The 12,097-nt window shown below is 43.7% G+C and overlaps 1 protein-coding gene across 1 annotated transcript; it reads right to left on the minus strand.

Moving 5' to 3' along the window:
• Positions 1–9,698: 9,698 nt before the first annotated feature.
• On the minus strand, positions 9,699–10,724 carry LOC143768197 (C3a anaphylatoxin chemotactic receptor-like). Its single transcript, XM_077256888.1, has one exon. The coding sequence runs from the start codon at positions 10,722–10,724 to the stop codon at positions 9,699–9,701; it is 1,026 nt and encodes a 341-aa protein (XP_077113003.1).
• Positions 10,725–12,097: the final 1,373 nt, after the last annotated feature.

Here is a 12,097-nt window from a genome sequence, read left to right on the forward strand (position 1 = left end):
ATGTGCTGGTAAGATTCATTCATACTTATTTATGCTGACCACATTGATTGATTTAGTTGTACATTTGGGTTTTATGTACCTGGGTAGCTAGGACTTGGCTTGTGTTTTTCTTTTCCCCTAAGTCTTTACACTATGCACCTTTATTCTTACCCATGGTCCAGAATCCATTTCCATCATTGTTTACATATTTAGGATTTTTTGGTTCCTAACACTGGGGTATATATTTATATTTATCTCTGGTAACTATTTTATACTAACCCTTTGTGTACGATCCCTTTTTTTCCTATTCATCCCATTGTGGTCTTGCTATGTGTTTATTTATTTATTTTTGTTAATATCTTGCCCTCCTGTTGGTGACGCCTTTTGTTGCTATTTTTGGCTCATTAAGCACTATTGGCTACAATATTTTACTGACTTTTTATATGTATTAATAAAGTTTTCTATCATTGTTCTTGCATACGTGTCTTTTTGTATGTTTAAATATCTGCTTTCACGTTGAACCTGTTTCCCATTAGTACTAATTTAGATACCATTATAGCACCTTCTGATTAGTGTACTTGACTATAGTATTATAATCCAAGGTATCTTTTTGCTGGAAATATCAATATGATGTGATATTGTCTGCTGTGTATTTTCACAGATTTGGATTTTCTTCGCAGTAATGGATTTTAAGGCCAGAGATAGTGTCTGGCTATCACAAGTAGCCCAAGTGTTTGGTGAGTCTAATTGCACGGGGTCAAGTGAACTGATAGATTTAAGTACTTTGCAATTGAAAATTCAGCGACTAATGCACAAAAGGACAAAGATCTGGTGGAATAGGGCATTTCTGGAAAATTATTTGAAAAAGAAGTATATCCCACGTGGCCTCCGTATCCAAATTTTTCCTTCCTTTCCGGTTGACATTGAAGGGTTTATATCCAAATGGGAGGATGTTTGTAATAGGGGGTCCAATCAATTCATGGAATTATTGATTGAACTCAATAAAGACTCTATATCTACAATTGAAACCGAGATTGATGAATTATATACCTCGTTTAAACGTGATGCCACTCCTGAGACTATCTCTGCTTTTAATACATCTTTATCTAAAAAATCTGAAGAGTGGGAGACACAGATAAAAACCTCACAAGCTAAAAAACTTGCTAGGGATGCTACCGATTATCAACAAAATAAGGTATATAGGTGGCGACACCGTAATACTAGAGGGAGAAGTAGAAGATCAGCATCCATGTCCGTGTCTTCGGTTGGCGAATCATCTGACGGCTCACAGTATTCCTCTAAACCGATGAAAACGAGATTCGGGGGTAATAAACGGAAAGGAGATTATAAACTGCCGTCAGCTAAACACGGATCATATGAGTCGAAACAACAGCAACAAAAAAATGAACCAAAGGTAATTAATTTATCTGAGCACTGTTTTTCTAATACCGAATTACAATTGCTATCTAAAGGTCTGACATTCTCACCCACTAGTAGATTTGACCCCTTCATGGCAATCAAGGACCTCCATATTTTCGCGAGGTCTCTTATTTTTAAGAAATGGTTCCACAACGAGGACACAAGGCGTAACTTTCCTCTACCGGATGAACAGGAAGCTCTACGGATTCTTGAAGAACTCGGCAAAGAACATGACCTGCCACCTTTAGGTATTTTACCATCGTCTTTAAAACAAAAATCTCAGAAATTTCCCCCCTTGTCGGTGTGTTCTAACATTGAAATTTTTGTCCAACTTGTTGCCGGAGACTTTGAAAAGATACCTAAAACTATTTTTAGGGACAATTTGACTAACTCTGAGCGTGCTGGCCTGAAACATCTAAAGAAACTTGGTGACGTAATATTCAAACCCGCCGACAAGGGTGGTAATGTGGTGGTATGGCCTTGTAAACTGTATGAGAGTGAAGCATATCGACAATTGAGAGATCCATCTTGTTACAAGAAGCTTACCTACAATCCTATGTCTTCATACAGGGATCTTCTTGGCAAAATTCTTCGGTCAGCAGTGGATAAGGAGGTCATTACTCAGGATACATGTAATATTCTCTGCATTAAGGATCCTTCTGTTCCAACCCTATACCTTCTGCCAAAAGTCCATAAAGACATCAAAAACCCCCCAGGTAGGCCTATAATTTCTGGGGTGGGGGGTTTAACAGAAAACATTGGCAAGTATATCGATTCTTTCCTTAAGCCTCTCATTGAAACAATTCCTTATTTTTTACGGGATACTTCGGATTTCTTGTGTAGAGTGGACTCCATACACATGGACGAGGACATGCTTCTCGTCACGTGTGATGTGGAGTCCCTCTACACTAGTATCCGACATCATGATGGTCTTAAGGCTGTCAAATACTTTCTTTCTATGACTAATTTTTCACACGAGGAGATTGAGTTTTTGTTGCAACTTTTGGATTTTCTCCTTACCCATAATTTTTTCATTTTTAACGGGTCCTTCTACCTACAGCTCCAGGGAACAGCCATGGGGGCGGCCTGTGCGCCCTCCTATGCCAATCTGTTCCTGGGGCTGTGGGAGAGGGACCTGTTCTCGTCAGATCAGGGTTCGTCGATGGACCGGGTTATTCTTTGGGCCCGGTACATCGACGACATCTTCCTGATCTGGCGAGGTACCCCTGTTGAGTTGGAGGAGTTCTTTTCTAACCTTAATAATAATTATTGCAACATAAAACTTACGTATAAATACCATACTTGCCAAATCGAATTTTTGGACGTAATGGTAAAGAAGGATAATACGGGTTTATTGCAGACTGATCTATTCAGAAAAGAAACTGCAGTTAACTCTATTTTACACGCTGCATCATCCCACCCACCACATGTAGTGAGATCAGTCCCAGTCGGCCAATTTTTGAGGCTTAGACGCCTTTGTTCTACTAACTCTGATTTTGAAGAACGTGCAAAGGAAATGAGGGATAGGTTTTGTGAACAGGGTTATAGCAAACGCTCTATCAAATATGCTTACAACCGTGCAAAAAATGCCAATCGCCATGATCTTATGTTCTCTAAAAAAACAAAACCGCGATTGGACTCCCCAAGAATGGTGACACGTTACCACTCACAGTGGCAAATGATGTATGAGGTCATGCAGAGACACTGGCCGATATTATTGGCAGATAAAACTCTAAGACAATACCTACCTGATAGACCGGTTGTCACCGCTCGTAGATGTGACAACCTGCGTGACCATTTGGTTAAAAGCTATTATTCACCAACCAATCAACCTCAAATCTTCGGCTATAAGGGCAAAAGTGGGACTAAGACATGGGGATGCAGTCCTTGTGGAAAATGCATTGCTTGTCCCAATATTGAAAAAACTAAGGAGTTCCTTTCTTCTGATGGACGTACTTTTGTGATCACGCATTCAATTAATTGTTCTACACAAACTGTTATTTATCACGCCACCTGTCCCTGTTCTCTAATCTATATAGGCCTGACTACTCGCACTTTGAAGATTAGAGTCAGGGAACACGTGCGTGATATTATTGCAGCAGCAAAAATAGATGACTTGGAACAACTAAAGACAATTCCAAGACATTTTAAGCAACATCATGCCTGTGACCCATCTGGTCTCCGAGTCAAAGGCATTGACCACATTATATCCAATCTTCGTGGGGGTAACCTCAGTCGTCGTCTAGCCCAAAAAGAAGCAAAATGGATATGGACCTTACGTACCCTCCATCCTAATGGTCTTAACGAATCTCTGAGTTTTGCCCCTTTTAGCTAGTTTTCTGACCTCGTGCAGTTAGTGGTTATGTATATATATATATATACTATATTCTTAATGGCATATTTTTGCTTTGGTTTTATTTAAATTGTTTTTAATTTGTTTTTATCATTATACTAATTTGTGCTATCTTATATACCCTTGTAGTATGACCATGGCCTTGTCAGTTTATATCCTTCTCTAATACATTGAAGTAGGAGTATTGGATGAAGAATCTTCACTACCGAACCAACTGTTTATATATGGGACTATATCCTGTGGTCTTCAGGGAAGCACGGACCATCTGAAGACGTTTACCTATCATCCCCTTTGTCTGTTTATCTCCAAAGGACTTTTTTATTTATTATTTTTATTTTTCTATTTATTATTTTGTTATTACTTATATAATGAGTTCCATGCAATAATATTTATCATATTTATATCTATTTATGTATATATATATATATATATGGACACCATTATGTATGTGCACATATATGCACTGATAGTACTATGTTATTATATCTACTAAGGTATTTATATACGTTTTTCACTTTTTGTTTATTTTTCACTTCTTCTCTTTTTATATTTTGATCATCACCACTTATTTTGGGTATGATATATACAATGATTTGCGATATGGGTTTTATGAGCACCAATATGATGTGTTTACATAATTTACAATATTTATTTGATTTTTTTGGTTACTCACTTCAGCACTTTTACCCCTAGTGTAATTTTTGGTTCGCTGGCACTTCACCAGTCGGCGTACTGGTTGTCTTTTCACTATACACTATATATTTATATTTTATACATAATTTTTTTTTTTTTTTTTTTTTTTTTTTTTTTTTTCACTTTCATGCAGGTGTGTTAGATATATATATAGATATATATTTGCCTCTTGTAGGTTCCATATTTTCTTAGTTTGATGTTATATAGTCACTAGACTTGTTTTAATCATTTTTATAATGCACAGTATGCAACTATGCTATAGTGCTCTATATTCCGTCTGTTATGAGAACGTGGGGTTAACTACCGTATATACTCGAGTATAAGCCGAGATTTTCAGCCCAAATTTTTGGGCTGAAAGTGCCCCCTCGGCTTATACTCGAGTCATGATCGGTGGTAGGGTCGGCGGGTGAGCACTGTCATATACTTACCTGCTTCCGGGGGTCCTGGCGCCCCCCCTGCACGTCCCACTGTCTCCGGGTGCCGCAGCCTCTTCCCCTGAGCGGTCACGTGGGACCGCTCATTAGAGAAATGAATAGGCTGCTCCACCTCCCATAGGGGCGGAGCCGCCTATTCATTTCTCTAATGAAGCGGTGCCGGTGACCGCTGATAGAGAAAGAGGCTGCGACACCGAAGACAGGCAGGGGGAAGGAGCGGGACGCCGGGAGCAGGTAAGTATGTCATAGGCTACGTTCACATTAGCGTTAAGCTAATGTGCGTCGGGTTTGCGTCGGCGATGCAGCGGCGACGCATGCGTCATGCGCCCCTATACTTAACATGGGGGACGCATGCGTTTTTTTTTGTTGCGTTGTGCGACACATGCGTCTTTTTTGCCGCAAGCGTCGGACCAAGAAAACGCAACAAGTTGCATTTTTCTTGCGTCCGATTTTCGGCAAAAACCGACGCATGCGTCGCAAAACGCAGCGTTTTTGCGTGCGTTTTGACGCGTTTTTGCGTGCGTTGTGCGTTGCGTCGCCGACGCAGCGGCGCACAACGCTAGTGTGAACGTAGCCTTATTCACCTGTCCTCGTTCCACACGCCGGGCGTCGCGCCATCTTCCCGGCGTCTCTCCGCTCTGACTGTTCAGGCAGAGGGCGCGATGACGCATATAGTGTGCGCGGCGCCCTCTGCCTGATCAGTCAGTGCAGAGAGACGCCGGGAAGATGGCGCCGAGGAGCTGCAAGCAAGAGAGGTGAGGATGTGTTTTTGTTTTTTTTTATTGCAGCAGCAGCAGCACAGATTTATGTGGAGCATCTATGGGGCAATGGTGCAGAGCACTATATGGCAGAGCTATGGGGCAACGGTGCAGAGCATTATATATATATATGGCACAGCTATGGGGCAATGGTGCAGAGCATTATATATATATGGCACAGCTATGGGGCAACGGTGCAGAGCACTATATGGCACAGCTATGGGGCAACGGTGCAGAGCACTATATGGCAGAGCTATGGAGCAACGGTGCAGAGCACTATATGGCACAGCTATGGGGCAACGGTGCAGAGCACTATATGGCACAGCTATGGGGCAACGGTGCAGAGCACTATATGGCACAGCTATGGGGCAACGGTGCAGAGCACTATATGGCACAGCTATGGGGCAACGGTGCAGAGCACTATATGGCACAGCTATGGGGCAATGGTGCAGAGCACTATATGGCACAGCTATGGGGCAACGGTGCAGAGCACTATATGGCAGAGCTATGGGGCAACGGTGCAGAGCACTATATGGCAGAGCTATGGGGCAACGGTGCAGAGCACTATATGGCACAGCTATGGGGCAACGGTGCAGAGCACTATATGGCACAGCTATGGGGCAATGGTGCAGAGCACTATATGGCACAGCTATGGGGCAACGGTGCAGAGCACTATATGGCAGAGCTATGGGGCAACGGTGCAGAGCACTATATGGCAGAGCTATGGGGCAACGGTGCAGAGCACTATATGGCACAGCTATGGGGCAACGGTGCAGAGCATTATATATATGGCACAGCTATCTATGGGGCAACGGTGCAGAGCATTGTATATATGGCACAGCTTTATGTGGAGCATCTATGGGGCCATAATGAACGGTGCAGAGCATTATATGTGGCACAGCTTTATGTGGAGCATCTATGGGGCCATAATGAATGGTATGGAGTATCTATTTCTAATTTTGAAATTCACCGGTACCTGCTGCATTTTCCACCCTAGGCTTATACTCGAGTCAATAAGTTTTCCCAGTTTTTTGTGGCAAAATTAGGGGGGTCGGCTTATACTCGGGTCGGCTTATACTCGAGTATATACGGTATATATCTTCACTTGATCTAGTTTTCTCTGTGCGCGCGTGCACTGGCACCCCTGCTGACATTGCCGGCGACGGCGTCTCTCCATGGCTGGGGGCGGGGTCCGGGTGGTCGCTCCATGTCCGCGCTGATCACGGCGCGTCCCTGGCAGCCTCTCCCCGGTTCCCCGCCCTCACCCATGACGCACTCGCTGACTCTGCTGGACGGGGCCGTATCAGGTCACGTGCGCCGGTTCTTGAGCACAGGATTTAAGTTTTACTGCAAGTACCAGCATCCTTTGCGGTCTGGTTTCCGGTCATGTGCACAGATACATCTCCTTCCATTGGTCATGACTCATATAAAAGGGTCTTATTTCAGCTGTGATGCCATTCCCCCTGAGGAAGGCACTCTGCCGAAATGCGCATAGGGGTTGCAGCGTCTCCACACATGTGCTGGTAAGATTCATTCATACTTATTTATGCTGACCACATTGATTGATTTAGTTGTACATTTGGGTTTTATGTACCTGGGTAGCTAGGACTTGGCTTGTGTTTTTTTTTTCCCCTAAGTCTTTACACTATGCACCTTGATTCTTACCCATGGTCCAGAATCCATTTCCATCATTGTTTACATATTTAGGATTTTTTGGTTCCTAACACTGGGGTATATATTTATATTTATCTCTGGTAACTATTTTATACTAACCCTTTGTGTACGATCCCTTTTTTCCTATTCATCCCATTGTGGTCTTGCTATGTGTTTATTTATTTATTTTTGTTAATATCTTGCCCTCCTGTTGGTGACGCCTTTTGTTGCTATTTTTGGCTCATTAAGCACTATTGGCTACAATATTTTACTGACTTTTTATATGTATTAATAAAGTTTTCTATCATTGTTCTTGCATACGTGTCTTTTTGTATGTTTAAAAATCACATACATATACGTTTATACATATATATATTTACACAACATACTGCACACATGCACACATAAAAACACGAATTTGAAGCATGAAATCACATCAAAAGAGTAAAGGTAAAAATACACTTTATTTAACACTTGTAAAAAGTACACAAGAACTGTGCAAAACTTATGTATGACAATCAGAGTATAATTAACACAACCAGAGCAAATTTGAATAAGGAGCAAAGGTGCACCCACTGAAATGTGTAGCACCACAGGGCCATCATGGATATATGGATGGAGGGTCCAGGCTCAATAACAACCAGTAAATAGAGAACTAAAGTGCCAGTGCATAAAGAGTCATAGTAGTCGTAATCTAATCACTAGTCAAATATATATAGGTATTACCAACATAATCACAGTCAGTCAGAATCAATCAACAAGGGAGCCTCTAAATGTCCACAAAACAGTGTTCCCATCAGGTCATCTTACCCATGTTCCTGTCCATGTGCATACACACGCGCCCCAACGCGCATTTCGCCCTCGGCTTCCTCGGGGGCAGCATCATGCACACATGCAGTATACATATATAATAAATACACACACACTGTATACTGTATGTACATGCATATACAGTACTTCAAGCTGTCATTGATGTTAGAGGGGGAACACACGGTAATAAGAAATGGGGTATGTGAGCTTTTGATCAGGGTCATTTGGGTGTTTTGGGTTGTCATTATGATGTATAAAGAGAAAACACAGTAGTTTGACAATAAATGGCTTCACCCAACCACTAACCATGAGTGGAGGAACAGTTTTGGTGTTATCATTCATATTCTCTGAGAACAGGCCAAGAAAGCAAAAATTCTGCTGGGGTATGTAAACTTTTGAGCACAACTATATATTTATATATTTACACACCGCAGATATACACAATCATACTATATACTGTATATATGTACACACATACTATATACACATACACACACACACACTGTATACTGCACATGTACACACAGATACACATATATATGTATACTTTCCAGGTCCTGCTGATTCACTTGTGCAGATCCCAGGACAGTGGTTTAGGAGCAGCCATGATAAGTAGGAGGGGACACAGAGAGGGCTGCAGACATCTTCCTGACCCCTACGCCATCTATACTGTGCTGTGAGACGGCCTCTCCCCCTCACTCTCACATTGTAACCCGACATTGCCAGCTATTAAAGTGAAATGAATATTCACTGCTCTCCACGCCCATGAGCTCATTTCTCTTTAGCAGCAGGCACAAGCTTTAGCCAGCAGCCGGCTCCTGCCTCCTGTCACCCGCTGCTCCTCCGCTGCTGCTGCTGGGCAGACCCCCTGACAGGCCCCATAGCAGCTGTGTGGTGTGCCGTTATTAGTGACACACCACTGGCTGGGGCCCCTGAGGCAGCGGGGGCCCTCAGCAGCTGCCGGCCCTGTATGCCAGCAGATGTCAGTGCCTGGGCCCACTGGAGAATGTTCCGGTGGGCCAGTCCGACCTGGTGTACATGTTTGGTATCTGCATGCTCATACTGACCTGGAGAATCATCATGGCAGGTCAGTGTTAGCATTTGGTGAACATAGTAAAAAAATTTAAAAAACCATTGTGGAACTGCACTTTTTTTTTGCAATTTTCCCATTTTTCAGTACATTATATGGCAAAACCAATGGCGTCAATCAAAAGTGCAACTCGTCCCACAAAAAACAAGCCCTCACACGGCCATAGTGATGGAAAATAACAAAGTTATGGGGCAAAAAACAGAAACACCCAAGGTGGTGAAGGGGTTAATTGATGTGTTCCACTGGGTCACTTTATTATTATGGTGGAATGACAATTTGTTTTTCACCATTTCACTTCACTTGGGATTATTTCTCACCCATTTTTCTGCACATTATGTGGTAACATGAAGGGAGACTTTCATTATTACTTTTCAGCCTGCAACAATCAGTCCTTCATGGGAAGATAATGTTTTATGATTTTTGGAAAGGAAAAAGGAAGAAATTGGAAAAATGTCCTAGTCTCCAAGGGGTTAAGGGGTGTGACCTAGAGGAGATCCCAGGAATATCCATTACACAGCAGCAGGGCGAGTGCCTCCTGCGTCTCCTCGCTCTCTCCTCAGGTCATTAGGATGGTCACCGAAGGCTCTTTCTAGCCTGGAGGGGATGGAGCTGAGGAAACCGTGCTGGAAATCCGCTGTCAGGAACACATAAATGATCGGATTCAGGCAACTGTTCAGACAAGCCAGACTGATAATGATAGCGTTTATTATATAGAATGTCATGTAATCTCCATAATAGCATGCTCTGTAATCTCTATAATACCAGTATATTAGTGGCCAGATGTAATATGGAAACCAGCAGATGAAGAAACACGATATAACAGCGGTGATGATCCTGGAGGATCTCTGAGATCTCTGGGATCTCTTACTTTTTCTAAGTTTGTAGAAAATGGTGACATAAGAGGTGACGATGATGAGAAACGGGATCACACACATGATAACCAATCTGATCCACTGAATGGTCTCATGTAACTCTCGGTTATAATGAGATCTGTAATATCTATATATACACCATTCATGTAGATCACCTACACGGTAGTCATATACATAATACACAGCACCGGCCACAGTGACGCTCAGCCCCCAGATGATCGCTGCACTGATTCTCACCAGATTACGAGATCTATGGACTTTGGCCCAGAATGGCCACATGACGGACACCCAGCGGTCAATACTCATGGCCGTCAGGAGGAGAACACTGGCGCTCATGTTCACATTAAACAGAACAATGTTCACTATACAATAAGCAAAATGTGTCCGGGGTGAGTAAAGTGCAGCCCACTCAGCAATTCTCAGGGGGAGAGATGTGCAGCACAGGAAGTCCGCGATGGCCAGGTGGAGGAACCACACGGCACTGATTGTGTTCTTCATCCTGAATCCGGCAATCCAGATGACTAATCCATTACCGATAATCCCAAGAGCAAAAACAATGCTGTATAATGTAATGGACGTCTTCTGTATAATCTTATTATAATAATAATAATCTGTCTTGTCGTATCCTCCAGGTGACCTGAGGAGACAGAACAGGGTAGACATTAGGGGACTGGAGAGTTTATAGTTCCATCAGTTTCTCCCTTGTACCTGGAGGACGGGGCTGACATCACAGGGGGGTCACAATGTAGGAAGGTAATAAGGCTAATCAGTAATACATATGGCCGTACATCCAGACACCTCCCAGGTAGAGGGATGGACCATGCACATTCTGGCCACGCCCCCTGGCCACGCCCATTCACCATTTCTTTCTCCCCGGAGGAGGAGTTGTCAGAGGGGCGCTGGCAGTGAAGGACATTCAGCCTGAGACTGCCGGGCGTAGACCCAAATCCAGGAGTGTCCGCTGTATCCGGCACAGGTGGGACTAGAGATGGATCCCGATGTAACCAGCCAGATTATACCAACCGCCCAGAATATACCCAGGGTTACAGTGGCCTAGGCCAGATTATACCCCACCGCCTAGATTATACCCAGGGTTACAGTGGCCTAGGCCAGATTATACCCCCGCCCAGAATATACCTAGGGTTACAGTGGCCTAGGCCAGATTATACCCCACCGCCCAGAATATACCCAGGGTTACAGTGGCCTAGGCCAGATTATACCCCCCCCGGCAGAATATACCCTGGGTTACAGTGGCCTAGGCCAGATTATACCCCCCGCCCCAGAATATACCCGGGGTTACAGTGGCTTAGGCCAGATTATACCCCCCCACCCAGAATACACCCGGGGTTACAGTGGCCTATGACAGATTATACTCCTATGGGCCAGAATATACCCAGGGTTACAGTGGCCTATGCCAGATTATACCCCCCCGCCCAGAATTTACCCGGGGGTTAAAGTGGCCTAAGCCAGATTATACCCTTCTGGGCCAGAATATACTCGGGGTTACAGTGGCCTAGGGCAGATTATACCCCAGCGCACAGGGCATACCTCCCAACTTTTGAAGATGGGAAAGAGGGACAAAGTTTAGGCCATGCCTCTGACCACACCCATTCATAATTAGTCACACCCATATCCACGTCCCAACCACACCCATTTAGCACTGCTGATCACACTGTTTCATATACAATTATAAACAAAAAAATGTGGCCACACAGTGCTCAATACTGTATAATGGCCACACATGATGCTCCATACTGTATAATGACCGCACATGATGCTCCATACTGTATAATGGCCACACATGATGCTCCATACTGTATGATGACCACACATGATGCTCCATACTGTATAATTCCTATTTTTTCTTTTTCATCCCTTCACTTCCTACACTGTATCATCTGCCCTCTTTTCATGCTCCAACGCCGGAACAGTAGTGCGCATGTGCTGCAGTGCCCCCTTTGGCTGACCGTGTGAGGTCGCGTCACTATGCCGGCGGAGGTTTGTGAAATGTTTCACACCTCCTTCCGGTGTGACGT

Source organism: Ranitomeya variabilis, chromosome 4, assembly GCF_051348905.1.
Source record: "Ranitomeya variabilis isolate aRanVar5 chromosome 4, aRanVar5.hap1, whole genome shotgun sequence".
Classification (NCBI taxonomy): domain Eukaryota; kingdom Metazoa; phylum Chordata; class Amphibia; order Anura; family Dendrobatidae; genus Ranitomeya; species Ranitomeya variabilis.

What these genes read in the sequence shown, in the direction of transcription:
- LOC143768197 (XM_077256888.1), bottom strand. Translation starts at nt 10,724, where the DNA reads ATGTCTACCCTGTTCTGTCTCCTCAGGTCACCTGGAGGATACGACAAG.